Consider the following 23,466-nt stretch of genomic DNA (forward strand, 5'->3'; position numbering starts at 1 on the left):
ATTCGTTATTATTTGAATAAGACGCAAGATCACTGCTGTCGATTTAGATATTATTAACCTGTCTACTTAGCTTTCTACAGTGAGCTCTGGCGTACTCAGTGGGGACGTTATATATATTACGCAGTACACTGACCTCTTCCGGTGGGTACTCTCCAGGACGATGCAAGAAAGGAGATGAACACCTCAAATAATCGTCATTATTAGAATAAGACGTGAGCTCACTGCAGTCTATTCAACAATATATGGTGGGCATTCGAACACACCCGCTGGCCACAGTTTCATCTTTACCGGCTGCTTTTTTTCGTTTCTTCACCATCACTACCACGTGACAATATATATTACGCAGTACACTAACCCCTTCCTGTGTGCGCTCTCCAGGACGATGCGAGAGATGAATCGCGTGATACAACCGGTTCAGAATTAGAATTAGACATAAGATCAGCTGCTGTCTGTTTAGCTGTCACTTAGCCGTCTACGGCGAGCATCGGAACACATTAATCGGCGACACGTTACGCAGTACACTGACCCCTTCCTGTGTGCGCACTCCGTCTCCCTCGCGGATGTACAGTCCGAGGGTCTGTCCGGGCCGCTTGACGATCTCGACGAAGGCGGTGCCGCCCTGCGCGTAGCGCCGCGCCGCCTGCGCCCCGGCGCGGCCCAGGCAGCGCGGGTCGAGCACGCGCACCACCATCTCGCCGCGCTTCTGCACGGCCTCCAGGTGGGCCGCCGTGGTGGCATCGTACTCCCTCTCCACGGCCTCGATCTGGCGGAACACCTCGCTAGAGATGCCGCTCACCTGCAATCAAGCACCACGGAACCATGTCCCGCACGACACAAGCGGATGAGTCGCAAGGAAGTGGCTGCTATTTCCGTTTTCTGCGATAAGCAGGTTTAAGTGATGTGTGGTGAGATACATTGAGCGACTCTGTGGTGAGAGTCGCTCAAGCAGAGCAATTGCCGGCCAGGTATGCCAGGTTAACCCCGCCTGTGACCACGTCACCACCACCACCAGACCGGCTTCGTTGTATTGGATGTTTCGTTATGAACGAATATTCTTCGCAGCATAGTAGAGGTGAGCGAATTTTCTTTTTTTACGCCGGCGCCGAAGCCTCTCGGAAAATTTTCCACGACGCATACCACGCCACCGTCGCATGACTAAGTGCGGCGCTCATGTTGACATCGTCACGTGACTGGCAGTGCCGTGACGCCGCACGTCGTAATTTTCGCCTTGTGAGACATATTACGCTTTCGCCACAATAAATTCAATACTGACGTACACCTCAGACGATACTTCCTCCGGCTCTCTCTGTCAAACTTTATTCGTTAATTGGTGTCGTCTTCGGCGACGACATCGACAACATTTCCATTTTTGTGGAACTTACTGCGGCGCTACCTGTTTCTTCTATGGCGAAAACACAGTTTTACAGGTGGCGCTGCTGTTACGTTGCAGCAAAGCGGACATTTTTTTTATTGTCATTTTTACTTCATGTGGAAAATGAGTCTTTGTGGGGTTATGCACCGTTGAACGGCGTGATTCGTGCTATATTTGGGCAGCTGTATCTCAGTAATGAGCTTAAATAAAGGGCAAACGCGCCAGTATAGCTTACCTTTCGGAAGTCGCCCTGCAGAACCATTTCGGGAGCAGGGGCTCCCGGCGCCAGCCGGGGTCTGACCGCCCCCACCCGGGGACCCCACGTCTCGCTGCCGCCTTCGACGCACACCACCAGGTCGCCCTCGTGGTTCTCCTGCGACACGCCATCACAACGGCTTGAAGGGAAAGGTACGAGCTAGCGGCATTATTCACTTATTGCCTGCCTAGCGAAATTTAACTCGTTTGGTAATGTAATGTTCATGTCAGAACCGATACAGTGAAGGAGGTTAAATCTAAAGGCGCATCCACTTCGAACAAATTTTGAAACTATATATAGACAGTTTCAATTGTGTGCTATGGTACACTCCTTACAAGAACCAAAGCGAGTGCTTTTTTTCCTTCTAGCTTTTTGGCTGTAGCTGGCACTTTATTCGGCACTTGATTAAAGAGTGTACTTGCGGTAAAGCAGTTGAAAAAAAAATCTTCGTCTCTTTAGGCATGTAGGCTTTAGGCATGTAGGCAACGAGATTTTGCACTGCTTCCGTGATCGGAGGCATTGGAAGAAGCTTTCTGCCCCTCACGTCTTTTGCAGTGCCTCCGGAACAGGTCTACCTTTCATCAAGAGACAATGTCCCGTGACGTCTCAGTGAAGTCATGATGACGTCACAAATTTTGATGACTTGTGACGTGTTAATGACATCTTCACATGATGATGAGTTTTTTCATCGCTCGTGTTGACGCCGACGCCTACGGTTACTTTTCGTGTTTGATGAGGCATTTGATGTCTTCGCCTTACACTATATTGTAACAAAAATTGGGTATTTGGGGAGTATTTCCGCTACACAACTATTATCGTCATCTACCTCGCGTACCTTCCTTCCGTTATCACCGCGCTCGCGGCACTTCCCGGCCACGAACGGCGTGCGCGCTATCATCGTGACAGCATTCTTTATAGGAAAGTGGCGAGAGCCGTGTTTTCAAGAAAGGAAACGCGAGCAAGCCAGATGACGAATAGTTATGTGGCAGAAACACTCCCCAAATACTCGATTTTTTTCTTGGAGTGTATAGTGGAGGACTTAGGGTAAATCATCGCCACCGTGCGGCAGACGCGTCGCACCTTTTTGCGTCCGCAGCAGAGCATCCTGGCGGCGATGATATGCTTGACCTTTTCTCCGAGGCGGGGCGGCGGGCGTCCAGGCGGGTGGTTCATGTGGCCGGCGGCGGGCCTCCGGGGACCCTCCTCCTCCTGCTGCTGTTCACACCAATGCTGCTGCTGCTGCTGCTGCTGCTACGACACCTGCTGTGCCTCCTGGAATGGTGGCCTCCACGGTGCTGAAACACGGATACAGAAAAAAAGAGGACGGATATAGGCGGGCGAAATCAGTTTCTTCCTTCGCAATCATGAGGAATATAAGGCACGCGTGTGCTGCCACTGACTCACGGACAAGTTCCAACACCTCCATGATGCCGAACAAAGGCAAATAAATGTCACGGATATAAGCCCTTCTTTCGAACTCGCGAGCAATATAGGGCACGTGTGTTCTGTCATGGACTCACGGACATTTGAAGTACCAATACTCCCATGATGCCGAAGCACAGGTAAACAGAATAGTGTCATGGATATAAGCGGACCCTGGAGAAACGAGTTCACTCTTGCATCCCAACGGGAAAAAGAAAGGTCACGAAGGGGTCCGACTGACGCAGAAAAAAAATTATTCGTATTCATCAGCGACGTACGTTATAATAGCGGAACCTAAGCTAATACCACAGTCCGTTGAAGCTGTGCTAATACCAATAAAAGTGGATCGAATTTGGACCGTACAATTCATCTGAATTTGCGTTTCTCCAAACAAAATAGGGAGTTCCGTATAGCGAGTCATATCTTGTTATCAATTACTAAGAATAACTGAAGAGGAACGATTGTATTGCTTAGAAAGCCGAGGATGCTATGAACGTCCCCTTTGTAACAAGGCGGGGACCTGTGCGCCACCAAGATAAAGAAAGCTTCTTTTTCCGGCCTAATCCCTTGTCTAATTCACATAAACCATAAATCATTCATCAACAACCAACAAATCTGAGCGACTGCCTGTAGACTGGTTGTGCTCCCCCAAGTGTGCTCGTGATTGTGTCCATCCCTCTTCTCTTCTCTTCCTCTGTCTCTCAACCTTATCCCTCTCCCCCAGTGCAGGGTAGCAAACCGGACGTGCGTCTGGTTAACCTCCCTGTCTCTCCTTGCTGCTCTCTCTTTCTTTCTATTTTTGTTCTTTATCACTACTTTCCCGCCACCAATACTCTAACAGTCTCTTACTTACTTCTAATGCGGATGTGTTTCCCTTTCCGTTGTTGTCCCTAAAAGCCGAAGCGCTTCGTGTAGACTAGTGCCTGAAAATACACCCGGGTAAATATTGTTACGGATGATATGGGTTTATTTACAATGAGGTCAATGAAGCGGCAGGCAAAAGACAAGGGACGATCCGATGATGCCGAGCACCAAATCCCTCGCGCCCGTTCTTCTTCTTCGTTCTTCTTTCGCGCTCTTCCAGCGCCGCGTTACATTTTCCTCGGGGCCAGACGAAGCTCACCGAGCAAGTCAGAGGGCTCGCTGAGTGCAGGGCTTCAGTCGTGCAACATGGACAAGTTGCGTCTTGCGTGAACGGCGGTTGCCAGCTGTCACTTTTGCGATGACGTAAGTGACGTCGCTCAAACCTTTAACGATGACGAATGGACCGGCGTACTTAGAAAGAAGCTTTTGGCAAAGTCCCTGCTTTCTTAGTGGTGTCCACAACCATACGAGATCACCTGTTGCAAAGGTGACTGGCAAACGTATTGCGTCGTAACGGGCCTTAGCACGGGAATGGGACGAGAGAGTTCTGAGCCGGGCCAGTCGACGTGCTTCTTCAGCGCGACACAAGGTCTGCGCGACACTTGCGTTTTCGTTGGTCGAGAAAGGAAGCACGGTGTCGAGGAAACTTTGAGGATGGCGAGCGTAGAGCAGAAAGAAAGGTGTATAACCTGTTACTTCGTGTTTGGCGGTGTTAAAGGCATACGTTATGAAAGGTAGTACGGCATCCCACTTCTTATGATCCGCTGAGACATACATTGAAAGCATGTTTATGATGGTACGATTGGTACGCTCAGTTAGCCCGTTGGTTTGCGGGTGGTAAGGCGTGGAATGCCGATAGTGGGACCCACAGAGCCGTAGTAGTTCTTCGACAACGTCAGCGGTGAACTGCCGGCCACGATCACTTATTACCACACGGGGAGCTCCGTGACGGAGGATAATCGAATGCAGTAGGAACCAGGACACATCAGATGAGGTGGCTGAAGCAAGTGCCATCGTCTCAGTGTAACGTGTTAGATAATCCACGCAGACGATAATCCAGCGGCGTCCGGTGGAAGACTTCGGGAAAGGGCCGAGCAAATCTATGCCGACTTTTTCGAAAGGCGAAGTCGGTGGCGTAACTTGTTGCAGTGTACCTGCAGGAAGAGCAGTCGGTTGCTTGTGGCGTTGGCATACATCACAACTGGCGACGTAGTGCTTCGTCGTCTTCCACAGTCGAGGCCAGTAGAACCGCTGTCGGATGCGATGAAGCGTCCGAGCAAATTTAAGGTGCCCAGACGTAATGTCGTCGTGCATTGCTCGGAACACCGCAAGGCGCAAGCGTTCTGGGACGACTAGAAGCAGTGGGGCACCATTGCTTGAGTAATTCTTGCGGTACAAAACACCGTCACGAATCACAAATTGCATTGAGTGTCGAGATCTGTTGGTCGCATCAATAATTGGTCTCAGTGATGGGTCGCGCAGCTGCTCCTGACTGAATATGTCCATACTCGGAAAGTCCAAGGAGACCGTCGCAAGGTAATTGTCGAAATCGTCGTCATCGGTGCTTGTAGTTGGAGATGGTAGACGAGATAAGCAATCGGCGTCGGCGTGGCATCGCCCACTCTTGTAGGCAACAGAAAAGTTATATTCCTGAAGCCGCAAGGACCAACGAGCCAACCGGCCCGCTGGGTCACGTAATCCGACAAGCCAACATAGGGAATGATGGTCGGTTACGATCTTGAAATGTCGGCCGTACAAATAAGGTCTGAACTTGTGTATGGCGAAAACAACTGCGAGGCACTCCAGTTCTGTTACAGTATAATTGCTTTCTGCCTTTGTCAGAGCACGACTTGCATACGCAACGACGTGTTGGCGTCCGTCATGAAACTGGACAAGGACGGCACCAACGCCCACGCCACTTGCATCGGTATGCAGTTCTGTGAGTGCCTCCGGGTCGAAATGATGCAGAAGGGGCCCAGAAGTGAGCAAAAACTTCAACTGTTCGAAAGCAGCCTCATGCTCAGCGGTCCACCGGTAGAGGGTGTCCTTTCGAAGCAAGTCTGTCAGTGGATGAGCTAGCTGGGCGAAGTTTTTATAAACCGGCGAAAATAAGAACAAAGGCCCAGGAAGCTACGAAGGTCCTTCACCGTCTTTGGTGGCTTGAAGTTGCGGACTGCAGTGATCTTGTTGGGATCTGGTCGTATGCCGTCCTGGTCGACTAGATATCCAAGAACAACGGCTTGGCGCTCACCAAAGTGGCACTTCTTGGAGTTTAAAATAAGACCAGCTTGTTTGATACAACTGAGAACAACGCTGAGCCGCTGGTTATGCTCGTGGAAAGTCCTGCCGAAAATAATGACGTCATCGAGATAACACATACAAATCTCCCGTTTGAGACCGCGAAGTATGGAGTCCATGAATCGCTCGAAGGTTGCTGGAGCGTTACAATATCTCTACATTCAATTAAGACATGCTCGGTCGTTTCCTTAACTTTCCCACAGCAGGGTTGGTCAAAAGTTTGCAGGCCACGATGCCATACGAATACACGGTATAGCGGCCTGCGAACTTCTGGTACACCCTGTATATATTTCTCCTTTACTGAATATCGCTTTATAACTACGCGTTCTAAGACAACCCGACCCCGTCGTAAAAGTGACGGGGCCCGTCACCGTAGTGTAAATTGTAATAGTGACGGGGCCCGTCAGCGCAGTACCATCGTAAAAGTGACGGGGCCCCTTTACCGTAGATTTTTGGTCGCTTGACTCCCTCGTCGTGTTGCGTTCGTGGCGTAGTTGGTTGGTGCGCTCTCCATGGAGTGTTAGGGCTGCAGGTCGTCAGTTCGATTCCTCCCGTTTTTTTCCTTTTTTTTTCAGGTTATGCGTCAACGTCAACGTTACTGCTCTGAAGGAGTCGCTCTGAAGGAGTTACTGCTCTGAAGGAACATTTCCGTTCAAGTCTGCGGCGGTTAGACAGCCCTAGCGTTCGGATGATGCGTTGTTCCTGTGCGACCTCGGTTCTAATCGCGCTGAAAAAGAAAAATTTTCCGTTTTTTCTCTTCTTTTTTTCAGTATTGTTTCAAGTAGTGTTACCTCTTATTAAAAGATAATCGCGTTGGACAACATGCTACAGTGGAGCGACGGGAGGAGCCGCTGGGCAGCGAGCAAGCACTGCAGCAAAACTATAAGCAAAACATTAGAGCAAATAAATAAGTTGTAACCACCAGCATTAAAAGCGCGCAAGTGGCCAGTCACAATAGCGCCCGTCACCGTAGTGACCTTAGTAGGGGCACAGAATACAACGGCCCGCAATGCTGTAAGCGCGGAAGTACAGTAGTGCCCGTAGCCCGTGGTGCCGCCGCAAAAGTGATGAGACCTGTCATAGTGGGTGCTCTTACTGAAGTGATTATTGTTTTTATTGTTTTTGTTTACTCCTGGGCGCGAGGTGACTGCGTCCAAGCTCGCTACGGTTCCCTCCCCACAGGGTAGGATATCGCCACGCTGCAAGATGCACGTTCATTATTGCGTATTCGTTTCATCGACTCGGCCACCCCTTGCTGTTTTCCCAAGCCCGCGGCCGCACCGGCACGCACTTGCAACTTAAAAGCCACCAGACGACCGGTCACACCCTCGCGTCTTCGGCGCGTTCGCATTTTAATTGTCGAGAATGATACGGAACAGACCTCGATCCCGTGGGAAAAGCCTCGTCTCGGATCGGAAGACAGCTACAGAGAGCGCACCATTGTACGAGTATGTACCGCACCGTGGAGAGTTCGCATGTCTAACGACGTTTGTATTGCAAAATCACACATTGGCGGGACGAAAGGGATGTGTTTGTTTAAAGGAGCTTACTTGAGCACTCGAAGTCTGTTTGTGTGATTGCAGGCGAAGAAGTCCCGTATCAGAGTCACATGTGTATTTCAGTTTGGGACTTATTGATATATACTGTCCAACTACATAGCCCGCAGGGTTGGAACACATTTTATGTTGACCTGCACTACGTTTGGCATCAGTCCATATGTCCTGTCTAGGCACAGACACGTAAAGTGCGTGGAACCAATGGACTATATGTGTAGGACAGATAACGAATGATTAGTTAGAGCAACGGAATGAATGCCAAGGGACGGAAAAGGCAGCCAAGGGTGGCTGTTGGGTGCTATAATAAAATTAAGAAATTTGCAGGCATAGAAAAGCACCTGCTCGTACAGGGCATAATAATAATAATAATATCTGGGGTTTAACGTCCCAAAACCACGATATGATTATGAGAGACGCCGTAGTGGAGGGCTCCGGAAATTTCGACCACCTGGGGTTCTTTAACGTGCACCTAAAGCTATGTACACGGGCCTCAAACATTTTCGCCTCCATCGAAAATGCAGCCGCCGCGGCCGGGATTCGATCCCGCGACCTCGCACAGGGCAGTGTCATTCGGAAATCACTGGGAAAGGTCTTCATCCCACATTGGACGTAAAAGAAGGTTGATGGTCATGATTTATGAATTAACGCTGCTTATGCTGCAGCACATAGCACTTGTTTGTTTTGATTGCACCATTTTTACCCTTTGGTGACAGAGGAATTGTAAATTTTCATGTCTATTTAAGTTTATACATTGTGGGGGGAGGGGGGGGGGTCTTTTATTCTCTTGCCAGCGTAGTCCCCCTTCCCACGAAACCTCTATAAAACATTTTGTAGAGGCTTTAAACATTTTAAAGACGTTTTATAGATGTCTTGTGTTTCATTGATTGTAGAATGTCTTTCAAAAGCACACCGCATAAGCTTGGCAAATGAAGGCTTCAGGTAATGTAGAGTGAAGAGGATAAGTACACAGAGAGAGAGAAAAGGCGTGAAATTCTTGGAGAAATGTATCTTGGCGAGTAGTGATGCAGAACTATCGATGGTACTATCGATACTATCGATAGCGGAGTCACTATCGAACTATCGATGGTAAAAAATACTATCGCTAGCGCTATCGATAGTAAGTACTGTCGATAGTATAAAATCAACAGCGCGAACTCATTGCAGCATAAACTTGGTTCCCCGCGCGCGCAGTACACAGTGGAGCCGGAGGGTATCAGGTATGGTGCCAGGCTGAATGGCAAGAAAGTTGACATGCTTGTGTTCTTCACCAGAGTGCTTCGCTGACACATGATCATAAAGTCAAACTTTTCAGCTGTAGCGGAAAGAAGCCGTTACATGTGGTGGTACTGCGCGGCTTCAAATTTATGTTGCATTTTATGATTCCAAAATACAAAAAATTATCAACAACTAAGTTTATTATTCGTAAGGTGTAACTGGTTGCTTTTGAATACGAATTTAATAATGGACATATTCCGGCATTTTCACTGCGGATATAATTTATTTCTCTAGCCGAAAATTGCTCATAAATTAAGCGGAGCTGATAGTAGGCTATTGCAAATATTTTGTCACTATGACGAGCGAGCAAGAGCATCATTATTCCCACCACTGTGGATAGTTTGTCACGTGGTGGTGAGGGTGAAGAATGCTGCAGAAAGACTGGGAAATGCGAAGCTCCTTATTTGGGGGAACTTGTGCACAGAAAATCAAAACTCAACATACAAGCGATACACGCTGTACACTGACAGCGGCGAGAACAGTCGCCGGCCGTAGAGTGATCTTATGATCGGTGGAACGCTTCGTCATTTATACATCAGCCATTGAACCTTCCAGCGTTATCGCTGGTTCTCGCGTCCAGCGCGTAATCTTAACAAAATGATCTCAAACAATTGCGACGCTTCTCAAACACTGGGACGCGGTCTGCGTCAAACGCTCGGAGCAGTCTTTGTTGGTGAAACCCGAATACATCAAGACAAAGCAATAAACACGCGTGCCAGTAATATCGCTAGTAATATCACTGATGGTACGACAGACTGGACTATCGATAGTTTGTCGATAGTAGTACTATCGATAGTTTGTTTACACTATCGATAGTTTAAAAGAAACTATCGATGCTATCGATAGTGAATTCACCGATAGTTCTGCATCACTATTGGCGAGGCGAGATTCGAACCCGCGTACCCGCGATCCCAAGGCGAGCGTCGTAATCACTCGGCAATCCAGGCACGCCAGCAGAGCATAGCATAGCATTGTATTTATAGTATAGCAAAGGGGTGGGAATGGGAAGTGAGGGTGAGAAGGAGCGAATAGAGGAGGAGGAGAGAGAGTAAAGCACGACATAGAAAGAGAAAGAAAGGGAGAAGAACCCAAAACAGAAAGAAAGAGAGAATAAAAAAGAGATAGAAAGGAATAAAGCGAGAGAGAGAGAGAAAGAAAGAGGAAGCGACAAATAGAGAAAAAAGAAATAAAGGCAAGAAAGAGAAAGAGAGAAAGAGCGAGAACGAGAAAGCAATCCATAAAGAGAGAAAGAAATAGAAATAAACAGAGACAAAAAAGACAAAAACAAAACAAAACAGGGAGACGTAAGAAAAAGAAACATGTGCGCAGCTTGCACTAATGGCGCAAGGCTGGAACTAACAGCTGAGCTAGTGTTCGACCTAGCTAAGTTTTGCTAGTAATGCCAAGCTTTTGTTAGAACTGCTAAGTTTTTGCTAGTAATGCTAAGTATGGCTAGAATTGCTATTGCTAGCATTGCTAGAACTGCTAAGTACGGTTATTCTTCGGCTTCTTTTTTTTTTTATTGACATGATGTAAGGAGATGTTGGCGCACAAATAAGGCGCCGGCTACTCCTTAGCTCTTGGAGTACATAGGGTCCATAAAGATAAAGTACATATTGTCCACATTTCTAATCATATACAATATACAACTTAGCGTAACAGTCAAGACATAACAGTCAAAACAACATATTCAACAATCACATACATGTGTACACACGGTGATGTTAAAAAAAAAGAAACAGCAACTGTTGCATAACATATCCAAGACAAAAATAGTCAACACACATAAGTATACACTCTGCCGTTAATACAAAACAAAGCTTAAATGCGCTAGTAATGGCCAACACACATAAATATACACTCTGCCGTTAATACAAAACAAAGCTTAAATGCGCCAGTAATGGCCAAGGATGCCACTCTCTTCAAGAAAAATTTTCAATGCTTTTAAAGCACACTTCTGTAAGCCTCTTGTTGGCCACGGGCCTAGAAGTTTCCTTAAACTTAGTGGTCTGCGGTCTAATGTTTTTAACGATGATTGAAGTCGGCGTCTTGGTACGTCGTGCTGTGGGCATTCTAGAAGGAGGTGATATATGTCTTCATCTACGAATCCACAATCACATTCAGGAGTTTCAGCGCGGCCAATTTTGTGTAAAAAATGCTTGGTGTAGGCAGTTCCTAGCCTTAATCGGTGAATAAGAGTTTCCACACTTCTGTCTAAAGACAACGGAATTTCAAATTCGATAAGTGGATCTACATGATATAAATCGGAGCTTTTAGAATTTTCGTCGAACCACGCATTTCTACACATTTTGAAAGATTGTGTCTTTAAAATGCTTCGCAATTCATTTTTCGATATTGGGATAGAAACGATATCTTTTTGCGGTGTGCTTGCCGTGCTGCTTCATCAGCTGCTGTATTGCCAGGAATGTTGCAATGTCCCGGTATCCACTGGAACATTATTTCATGATGCTTTTGATCGGCCTTGGTGAGCTCTTTAAGTGTTTCGTAGATCAGACTATTATTAATTGTTTCTGCTTTTGTGCTACAGAGTGATGTTAGTGCCGCCTGCGAATCACTGAAAATTACCCATTTCTGAGCATCTCTTACAGAATTGATAAATTTTATAGCACTTAGAATAGCGAATAGTTCAGCTGTTGTAGACGATGTAACGCGAGATAATTTAAATGAATCTTGTACCTTGAGGTGCGGTATAATAAATGCTGAAGTTGAAGATTTTGGTACACTGGAGCCATCTGTATAGACATGTATGTAGTCCGGATATCGCATATATATCTGGTAGAGCGCTAGTTGTTGGGCGGCTAGAATGAACATGTCATTTTTTCTGATTATGCCGTCCACTGACACTTCGACCTTTGGTAGCGTAAGTAGCCATGGAGGATAATCAACGTCAGAGTTAAAAAATGCATTTCTTGGCAATATACTGGCTCTTTCCTTAATTTCTTTATGAACATGGCTTCTATTCCTTTGTAATATCTCCAGAGCCAATGGGTGGTTTTTATGTTGCGTCTGAAGACGAAAAAAATGCCGACATGTTTCTATACTTCTCATGACTGTGAAGGGAGATTGGCGAGTCTCTGCTATTACAAGGGAACTGGAAGTCGCTCGTGGAACTCCTAGACATATGCGTAATCCCCTAGCTAAAAGCCTTTGAAGCCTCTGTTCCGACGTGGGTGAAAGGCCGTGTAAGATTGCCGCAGAGTACGCAATTCTTTGTCTTATTAAAGCATTGTGAACATTGAGTAGGGACGACACTGATCCACCCCACGACGTACCAGGAATTCTGCGAAGTATATTTACTGTTGCATTAACATCGTTTTCGAGTTTTTTTATGTGTGGTGTCCAGGATAGCTGCCGATCAAGTACTATTCCAAGGAATCGATGCTGTGTCACAATCAATATAGGTCGTCCTTCCAGACTAAGATTAAAATTCTTTAACTTCTTACGGGTGAAGGGCAACACAGCTGTCTTCGCATGCGACAGAGCCATCCCTCTCTCTATTAAAAAGTTGTTGATGGTATTAATGCCCTCTTGTAGTGCCGTCTGAATTAACTGAACATTAGTTCCAGATGTCCAAATGCACACATCATCTGCATACAGCGAGAATCGTAACTGAGATGGCAGTCGTCTTGCTAAATCAGCCATGACACAGTTGAATAGAAAAGGGCTAAGCACACTTCCCTGTGGCACTCCTTGCCTGACATCGTGTTCTGCACTCTTTCCTTCACCCGTCTGGACAAATATCTTGCGATCTGATAAAAATTCAGAAATCCATCGCAAGGACTTTCCGGACATTCCGAGTTCCAACATACTCAGTAGAACATGCACGTGACTGACGGTGTCGAATGCCCTCTTTATGTCCAAGAATACTGCGACCGTCACGTTACCGCAGGCGCGTTCGTGTTCCACGTACGTTACTACGTCTATTATAGCATCCATTGTGCATCTCTGCTTTCTAAACCTGTTAAGTAGTTGGACAACACATCCGTTTCGTTGCACCACCACTCAAGTCTCGCGCCAATCATCTTTTCCATTACCTTGCATAAGCAACTTGTCAAGCTGACTGGACGAAAAGAATCAAGGCACAAGGGCGTCTTTCCAGGTTTTAGAATCGGAATAACTCGAGCCACTTTCCAAGGTTGCGGTACAACTTCTTCTGTCCATAGATTATTATAAATGTCTAAAAGAGCTTTGGTGCCTGTCGGCCCGAGGTTTTTTAGCATATTGTAAGTAACGCCATCCGGCCCAGCAGCAGACTTTTGACGACATGAAGCAATTGCACATTGCAGTTCGCTTAATGTGAATGCGGCGTCTAGTTGAGGATGTTGTGCCCAATAGCAAGCATTAATTTTCTGCTTTGCTAACGCAACAGAATTATTAAATGTTGCATAATTTGATGTAGAGCCAGGTCTGCAGATAAGTTCACAAAATTCATCTGCAACCGCTATTTCCTGCGTGTCTAGAGCTAAAGCGAGGGCACAAAATGGGAAGCTCTGTGTTACAGGGCCGTTAAACGCTCGAATTACCAACCATATTCTCGGAACAGGGGTTTGTGGAGAAAGCGTGCCGCAGAAACCACGCCAGCGCCGTTTTCCTAAATTTTCCATCCGTTTGCGCATGACATTGTGGATTTTCTGAGCGCTTTTGTAAGCTTCTATACTACCGCTCCGTCGGTACGCTCTTTCAGACCGGCGTCTAATGGCTCTGAAGTGTTCGTATTCTCCGTCAACTGCAGCGTAGTCTTTCGGAATTGGAACCTTCTTTGTGCACATGTTCACATTATCCTGTAAAAATTCCGTAAATTCTTCAACGCTTGTATGTTGACTAAGTTGACTGCTTAGGCGAAACCGAAAAGCTTTCCAGTTCGTCAATCTGCTGTAGCGCCGGATGTCATCACTCCGCATGTTAGGGTGATTTACAAGGACTGGAAAATGATCACTTCCGCGTGTTTCCAAATCCGTTGACCAACCCACACCATTCACTAGATCTTGTGAACATAAAGTTATATCTATACAGCTAGAGTAATTATACCCGCGTAGGAATGTTGGTGATCCGTCATTTAAAACTGTCAAATTGCACTTGTCTATGGCGCTCTCTACAACGTTACCACGTGCATCACAGCGATCACTGCCCCAGATAATATTATGTGCATTAAAGTCTCCACAAATAAAGATATTAGAACTAGAAATTTTGAAGATATCCACTAGCTCGTCCACTGAAATACGGCTTGAAGGTTGTAGATAAACATTAATCACTGTTATGCACAGCTTATCAAACAATACCTTACATGCGATGAATTCCGGAAAGTCAGAATCGCTTGACTGAACTTGATAAGATGGTAGGTCCTTTCTGACACACAAGTGCACTCTGCTAACTCCACCTCGACGAGACGACTGTATATCACGTAGTTTGAGAGACGGAAATCATCATTCATTCCAGCCTCTTGAATGCAAAGTATTGGAAAGTTATACTGCACAAGCAGTTTACGAAAGTCAGCACACTTCCTTCGAAGACTGTTGGCATTCCACTGGAATATGGAGACATTTTTGTAGCGGTTATTCATATGCTACTTGCTGCAGGTTTGACCCGGATTGTTTGCACAATAGTGCTTCCAGAGGTAACAGGGCTTTCACTTCTGGTAGGTTATTTGCTTCCGGCAGAGCAGACAGGATTGCTCTAATTGCAGCGAAAAGCATTGGCAGAATGAGTTCCGTCACTGATGCACTGGTGTGGTCGGTATTGGCTGGTATTTTTCCTGAGGGTCGCTGAGAACGACGTGGAGTTTCACTCGTATAGCTTGTGCAAACATTAGAGCTCTCGGGTCCATTACTTTCTGCCGGATGTCGCGGGGGTGTTCGCAGCTTTGAAGCGTAAGTAGGGGCACTTGGCTTTTCTACCCTTGTTTCTCTTTGTGGTTCTCTTGAAGCGTCTCTTTGATGTGGTGGTTGCGGTGTCCGCTGAGGTGGGTGATCGCGTACAGGATTTACAATCGCAGGATTTGGAGAGGCTTCGTTGCGGCGCGGTTGTCTTCCGTGGATAAGTTCATGTCGTCGCATTTGTGCAGCAGCCTTGTTCTGCGGGCAGCCTGAGTAGGAGGCAGCGTGATTGCCCGCACAGTTCGCGCACTTAGGCTGAAGAACTGATTTGCACTCCTTGTGGTCATGGTCTTCTGAGCAGATCTTGCACCGACGTGTGCTGCGGCAACTTTTCGCCATGTGTCCAAATCGCTGACAATTATAGCACCGAAGTGCTGGACCAAGATATTCCTCCACTGGATGACTGGTGAATCCCAAGTAAATTCTTCCTGGAATTGGGCGGTCGTCTCGGAAAGTCAGTATTACTGTGTGAAGTGAACGCGACGTCACTGCTCCATCTTCCTGGCGGTAATACTTCATTTGTCGGCGCGCCGATATAACCCCAGCATCTTTCAAGTACTCTAAGAGTTGTTCGTCCGAATACTGCAGAGGCACATTTCTCACTTTCCCAACGTTTCGCGTGTATGACTCTGGGATGAAAGGCCTGACTTCTAGGCCGCCTACATTCGAAAGCATCAGAAGGCGTTTTGCTGATGCTAAGGAAGCAACGCTGACACTGAAACTTCCATCTCTGGTCGTCCTGAATGACTGCACTTTTTCCTTGGCAGCGGAAACTATTTCGGCTGACACTCGATTGGGGTTCACTTGCCAGAAACTAGTACCTTCGCCTGTTGGACGAAAGACAACTGGGATGCCCTCTGCTCGCTTTTTCTTATAAGTCACCAGCGTAAACGGCTCATCTTCGCCCATGTCTTCTTCATCACTGAAGTCATAAGTTGACGTTTTATCGTCGAACTTGTTCTCTTCTAAGCGGGGCTTCTTGCTCTCCGCTTCATCGTCATCCATTGCTCCTGAACTCGTTGAAGCCGTTTCCCGGTTGTGAACGAGTAAACGTGCTGGCTTTATGATGTTTTGTCGCGCCTGTAAGCCCCCAGGCTTTTCATTATGCCCTTGGTTATCACTCATATGGCTGGACACGCTTGGACGAGCATAGGGCTCGTGGCGATGGCTGCCAACCACCGTAGCGGTAGCGTATCAACCAAGCCTTCGATAAAGGAACGTCGTACCTGTAAGGCGCCGAGCCCGCGGAGTCTTCACCCGACGTCTTGTTAGTACACCGAGGAAGAACCTGATGTCGGCGTAAAAGTCCAAGAAAGGAGAAGAAACTGAGTCGCGTGGTTTTGGCAGGAACATGTCACGTGACTTGTTACGTGTTGTTACGTGATTTCAGTCATGGGAGTAGTTGTTACGTGGTTTTGGCGGTAACAAGTCACGTGACTAGCTGCTACATGATGTTGTGATTTTAGTCACATGGCTACGCTAGCTCTTACGTGGTTTCTGGCGGGAACATGGCGCGTGACTAATTGTTATGTGATGTTGCGGAATTTTAGTCACGTGACTAGTTGCTACGTGATGTTGCGGAATTTTAGTCACGTGACTCGTTGCTACGTGATGTTACGTGATTTTTAGTCACGTGACTAGTTGCTGTGATTTTAGTCATGTGATTAGTTGTTACGTGATGTTACCTGAATTTTAGTCTCGTGAACAATTGTTACGCGATGTTACATGATCTTGAGTCCCGTAACAGACTCGCCCATCATACTTATTGCATTCCACCTGTTGTAGGAGTGAAGCTGAAGATGAAGAAGATGACGAAGCGTAATTCTGAACGGTAGCGCAAAGAAGCACACGGACAGCGACAGATCAAGACGGGACACAGCGCTAACTAACAACTCGGTGTTTATTGCACGTGATCGCATATATATATACACACGACACCACGCGAAGGAAAAGGAGAGAGGGGGAAAGTGTACACAATATGCACTACCAACTAGCCCATCAGTCTGTCCTTTTAGGACGAAGCGATCACGTCCAGTCAATATAGATGATAATTCCTGTTCGCACAACCCATCGCAACGAAAAGCTTAAAGAGCTCCGCTCTTAAATGAACAGAGGAAGAAAGAAAGAGAAAAATTAACAGAAACAAAGAAGGCTGTTCAGCTCCGCACTTCCTTCAGGCTCGACACCACTAGTGGGAAACTGGCTTACATTTTTTTGCTCAAATTTCATTCCCCCATCACCGTACATTTACAAAAATACCAATCATGACACAAAAGGGAACTGAGAGTCATGTATTGGCCCCGTTCATTACAAGGGACGCCGTAGATGGGGGGGTCGCCGGATTAACTTCGGTCACATTGAGGTTATTGAACAAGCACGATAAACAGGACTCACGAGCGTATACTTGTAATCATACTCCGTTGGAGTGCCGCTGCCACGGCCCAGCATTCAAACACTGACCCGGACCACTGTTGCATAAAGCGTCGAAAGATTCCAGCGCATCTACTGCCGTACATGTCTACAGCGATACGGTAATTCACGAATGGTAATCTGTTTTTAAACCCTATCCGTAGCACTTCACGGAGTACCACATTACCAGAGGTGTCTCAGTGCGATGCCGCGTAGGTGGCGTATTTGTACTACGCGTGAAAGGAGAGTTATTGTTGCAATGACAAACCATATTCTGTTTAGTCATACTCTACAAATGGTTTGCACCCTTTGGAGAGTCCTTTACTGTGATGGCAAATATATGAACACTCGGGGCGCATTGTTGCCGTCGCCGTCATGTTCCGTACTGAGTCCAAATGAATTGCATCGCCGCGCGTGTGGTGTGGTTTATGTGCACATGACAGCTTGCAGAGGCTGCAAAGATGAAATGCGCCGACCCGCTCCGTCGGGCGAAGGAGCATGAAGCTCCGGTAGGGATGGGGGGGTTGCGAGTTGGCTGCGCTTCTCGGGCAGCAACTGTGAATTTTCATCAAAAAGGCGCGGGTCGCACGTGGTGTGTCAACACAAATCAGTAGACGGCTCATAGCTCTGTACGTGCTGTGTTTTCACCGCTTACTCATCTCAACCACGCGCTTCTTTCTCCGTGGCAGCGCGCGAAACACAAGATTAATCTAAGGAATACACGAGGGCACACGAACGGCGACGGGCGAGTGCCACTACCAGGCACCTAAGCCAAGCACTAGGGTCGCCTCCAGATTTTTAGGGGCGAAGCTCCTTAAAGCGGCACCCGTTCGTCCCTCGTAGTCGTAGTGCGTAACCAGTCGTAACGCTAGTACCAGATCTTGACCTCCAAGGTGGTGCCGGTGGGAGATTCTTCCTGTGCGTTGTTGAACAATAAAAAATTCGCAGCGTGCGCGTTAACTAAAAGCCGAATTCTTCTGTCTCTCATTCCCCATTAGCAGCTATTGGCATGTTCCAGTAGGAAACGTTAGTAGAAGTAGAAGTGTAAGTGTTAGCTAAAAGCCGACTTCTTCTGTCTCTCATTCCCATTAGCAGCCATTGTTTACCTCCAAGGTAGTGCCTGGCGAGATTTCTCCTGTGCGTGATTAAACAATAAAAATTTTGTTCAAAACGCCGTTGATTGATGAAATAAACCAACGAAAGACGCCAGATGTTTTCTAAAAGCAAAACGAAAGAACGCCAGATGTTTCTAAAGCAAAACGAAAAGACGCCAGCTGCTTAACGAAAGACGCCAGATTTTTCTAAAGCAATGGTTTTCTAAACAATGAAAATTCACAGCGTACATGTAAAATTAAAGTGAGCTGCAAGTCGTCATAACTCATCGAACCTTTAGTATAAACGCGCCCGATCTCACGTCGGTGATGATGTACTGGGCAGAATTCACGGAAGATTCGCGGTTTACCGATGAACCTCCGCAGCTTCGCCCACTCATCATCATTCACTCCGTGGATATGCTGTGATTTTTTTTATATGATGTACTGGGCGAATTTCACGGAAGAGTTTCACGGTTTTACCGATGATTCCCTCCGGAGCTTCGCCCCACTCATCATCATTCACCCCGTCGATATGCTGTGATTTTTTCTACGCTTCGAAAAGAGACCTCATGCAACAAAATAATTTCTCACGCGCTATGAATAAAAAAAAAAACGCACATATTCTCTCTGCTAGAGCTGCTCCTCTACAAACCGTTACTCTGCACGGGGCAATAAGTTTATGAGCATACCATGGAGACCAGGCAAAGCTCCGCGCATTCGCTGTATTCGGAAAGAACACTGTCAGGACGTTCAAATTGCACGTTGATAGTGCGGTTAAAACAACAAAGCTGCTTTTCAGCGCAAGTACGGAAAAGCATAATTGCGTAGCAGTAAGAAATCCGCAGGAACTTTCTGTAGTTAAAGCAATGTCCAATTTCTTTCGTTCCTTCAGTTTCAGACACAAGGCATAAACTGATATGAAATATTAACTACGATGACGCTACTCTGCGCTGTAACCGAAAACAAAAAGAAATAACGCAGTGCAGCTGAGCGAAATTTGCATAACTTGCTTTTCTTCTTGCACAGCGTTTACAAGTCACAGAATGTAGCCTCATGCCCACGCACGAGTTGTCCACACGGTGAGCCACTTAAGAAGATGGTCGTCCGTGAAGGTGAAACAATTAACGCAACGCTCGTACGTGTAAACAAAAGAGAAGAAGATGAAGAACAAGGCGACTAAGACAAAGCAAACATCGCCCTCTCAACAAACAATGCGAGCTCTTGCGCTACGTTCAACAAAGTTACAGCATTTGTTTGCTCGTTTATTTAATTCGTCCTTGAGCTGAGGGGAACTGAGAAGAGAAGGTGACTTTTCAGGATCATAATAATATTAATTGTTGGGGTTTTACGTGCCAGAACAACCACATGAGGCACGCCGCAGCGGGGCGCTACGGATTAATTCGTCTTCGACCGCCTGGGATTTTTTAACGTGCGCCTAAGTCTAAGCACGCCCGTGTTCTTTCCATTTCGTCCCAGTCGAAATGCAGCCGCCGACGCCGAACCAATGCCCTCTAGCTTAGCAGCGTGTCACCTTACATGCTAAGCTAGCACGTCGGGTGACCGCTCAGGACAAAACAAAGAGGTGTGGAGCTACGTATGTACATGCATAGTATAAGCTTAAATGAACGCTATAAACATATCCATGGTGGACGTTGTCGCTTCCATTCTCTTCTTTCGACGAGGAACGATACTTTTTTCAGCGAAGCCGGCTTAGTCTACCCTTTGCCGACGTTTTCGCAGTAGTAGTAGTAGTAGTAGTAGTAGTAGTAGTAGTAGTAGTAGTAGTAGTAGTAGTAGTAGTGGTGGTAGTGGTAGTGGTTGTCGTAGTAGTAGTGGTAGTCGTCGTCGTCGTCGTCGTCATGCAGGTCATGTGACCAGGAAGGGGTGAGTAAGTAAATAAATAAAACGAATTGATGATAATGAATGACATGATGATGACGATGACGATGCACGTGATCTCGTTTGCCAATCTCACATACTCGCGCGCTTACAGCTTTGCTGCCCGATGGTCTTCACGGCGTGCAACTGCCTGAAGTTCTTAAATTCGAAAGTATGCCCTTAGACAAACCAGAACAGGGTACCATAGATGCACGTACAAATTTGCTGCGTATGGAAAGCCTTAGAGTGAGCGGTCAAAAGGTCCATGAAACCAACGATCAAGGTCTGGTGGAACGATTGCTTGGTAGCTTCCGAACCTTCCGAACCTTGCTTGGTAGCTTCCGAATGTCGCCTTCCGAACCATACTCGCGTTCTGGTTGCCTGGTTCGTTTTTCCTTGACAACCTGGCACAACCCACTGCGGGGGATCGACCATGAAACGGGCGGCACCTCATTTTAGAGATAAAATTATTTTATATTTCGAATAAGTTTAGAAAAGGATAGGTAAAGGAAAACTCAATCGAATAGTCTATGCTAAAAAAAAGTATGGAGCCAATATGAATGAAAAATAAAGTGAAATGAAATAAACTTAACATTCAATTCACTTTGTCTCCCGTAGGAAATCGCATACAGATGCGAAAATGTTCCTGTGGCTGTGGTTAGCGCCTCCTCCTTGTATTCTTCTTCTTCTTCTTCTTCTTCTTCTTCTTTGTGAACTATCGCGAATGAAAGCGAAATATTCCATGTGAGGGTTTCACTGAGAAAGTGAGAGCGAATGCGAGAGCGAGAGAGCTAGCTACGAGCTACTCAAGAAAACGATGAAGTGTTCAACGACCTCTGAACGTACATGACGTCAAGTGCCGGTGATTTGACTGTGCTTCCTTTGTCCTTCTTCTTCTTGCTCTGTGGCGCTGTCGATGCACGAAACGAAAGAAAACAAAAACGAGCTCCATAAGGAAGTAAAATAGAAGGCGAGAGAGTTACCGAGGAATATAGCAGCATCGGCGGGCACCGCCGCTGTCCCTTATTCGATTATGCGGCGCGTGGAACACCGGCTGTTCTCCGACAGCCGGTGCAGGGGCTCCAACATGCCGCGTATATGACTCCGCGCGTGTCTTTATATATATATATATATATATATATATAATATATATATATATATATATATATATATATATATATATATATATATATATATATATATATATATATATAATATATATATATATATATTATAATATATATATATATATATATATATAATATATATAATATATATATATATATATATATATATATATATTATATATATATATATATATATATATATTCTTAAAATCGTGTGGCAAATGTTGGCGTTGCAATTATGCTTCCGGAGAGGTCATGGCCTCAACGATATCGACGTGAAAGGAGACACACTGAGACAAAAAAAAAAGTTTGAAACACTTCTTGTGAACAAAGAAACAACTTGTAAGCAGCTAAAATAAGGCGCGAGACCGACGAAAAAATAAACAAGCAGGGCCTGAATTGAAGTTGAACGTCTCGTCCTTCAAAGCAGAAGGCTCGTGCGCCAAGGATGAGAAAAGAAGAAAGAGAGAGAATGAAGCGTCAGAAGGCACTCGGCGATGACGAAAAAATTTGAACGTAAGGTCTTCCTTTTTTTGAAGAGAAAGAAACTAATAAATACTAACAACAAAAGCGCGACGTTGTTGAACCCTCCTTTTTCCTCTTTCCCGTCTTCTTCCTTCTTTCGTGTTTCCATTGGCTCCCGCTGCTGGGAGCTGCGAAAGCTTAAAGCACTTTTCCGGTTTTCGAAAACGAAGAAAAAGAAAACAGCAGTAACAGTAAAAGTGAGGATGGAAGTGAGGGGTGAAAGAGTTACAGCGACACGAGGCGAGTCGTATAAAGTTGAAATTAAACGCGAGCCCGAGTGGGGCGACCTCTGTTGGAAGATTAGATGGAAACGGAGCTCGCATCGTTGCGGGCTGGAGTGTAGAGGTATACTTGAGTTGTTCTACGTCTGACAGCGGCGTGACACATGAAATGTTTCAAACTTTGGAATTCCCTTTACTACGGGACACTAAAGGAACAAGAATATAAGAGCTTGTATTAGCTAATTACCCCAATTCGTTTAATAACAACAGCAAAAAAGAAACATTTTTACTAGACGTTGCTTATCCGTTCATAATAGTACGAAACGAGACGATTCTCTTACACCAGCGTTTTCTGGTTAGGCGAGATCGGATACAAAACAGTTAGCTTCCAGCCTCACTTCGTGTAACACTATAATTTCTTGCTATCACATTCATTGCTTCGCCCTTGCGGGGAAACTGTGACTTTTTATCGTGCCTTTCTACATTGCATAGCGTTGATTTCCTCTCGACTGAGCTGGTGGTTCGTATGCAATCACCAAGATAATACAAAAAAGCTTCAGTTCATTACATTTGCCTCGAAAGAACACTCAGGACTGATCTCTCTCGTGACCAACACATTTCTTCGTTTGGCAGTCCTTGAAATTCTCAAAACTCTCACAGCGTGATAGAACGGGCTCAAGAAATGATGACCATAGCCCGCGGCTACCTGGAAAAAGGAGGCCGCCACACTAGGGTGCACACTGCGCTTGCTCAAAATAAAAGTTTATTCTCCTCTTCTCCTACTGCGACTACAATTGGTCTAAATAATGTAGCTTTTGCTCTTTCATATATTCCCACAAGGTTCCCGACTCGCGCTCGAACATCCACCACTATAAAAGAAATCCAGGCGTTTCTCAGACTCGGAAAATGCATTCTACCATTATACAGTGGTGCTGTACGTTGATATAATGAATGCACGCCGTAGTGGGGGAGTCGGAATTGAATTAGAACACCTAAGGTTCTTTAACGAGCAGGTGTATCTACGCACATGGGCGTTTCATTCTTAGATGCGAAGCATCTCATGGCGGAGTTCATTATTCCGGTGGTGGTGGTGGTGGTGTGCGGCGTGGCAACCCTTACTGCGCATGCTCAAGCCCTATCCACACACCTCATCTACCCTCCCCCTCTCCACTCCCCCCCTCTCGCGCGCCTCATTCTCTCTTGCGCAACGCCGCAATGAGCGCCAGCGCATGCGCGTCCCCTCCCCCACTCTCTCCACGCCTACGCTTCCTCGCT

The 23,466-nt window shown here is 46.3% G+C and overlaps 1 protein-coding gene across 1 annotated transcript in view; it reads right to left on the bottom strand.

Annotated features, from left to right (window-relative positions):
* LOC119405737 (rho GTPase-activating protein 100F) overlaps positions 1-23,466 on the bottom strand; it is a 111,291-nt gene that overhangs the window by 25,390 nt on the left and 62,435 nt on the right. Inside the window, exons 2-4 of the mRNA XM_037672572.2 lie at positions 2,709-2,923; positions 1,608-1,745; positions 527-796 (exon numbers count right to left, since the gene is read on the bottom strand). Of these exons, the coding sequence (XP_037528500.1) occupies positions 527-796; positions 1,608-1,745; positions 2,709-2,801 (501 nt within the window). The 5' untranslated portion in view covers positions 2,802-2,923. The remainder of the gene's footprint in view (positions 1-526; positions 797-1,607; positions 1,746-2,708; positions 2,924-23,466) is intronic.

Source organism: Rhipicephalus sanguineus, chromosome 9 (assembly GCF_013339695.2).
Source record: "Rhipicephalus sanguineus isolate Rsan-2018 chromosome 9, BIME_Rsan_1.4, whole genome shotgun sequence".
Classification (NCBI taxonomy): domain Eukaryota; kingdom Metazoa; phylum Arthropoda; class Arachnida; order Ixodida; family Ixodidae; genus Rhipicephalus; species Rhipicephalus sanguineus.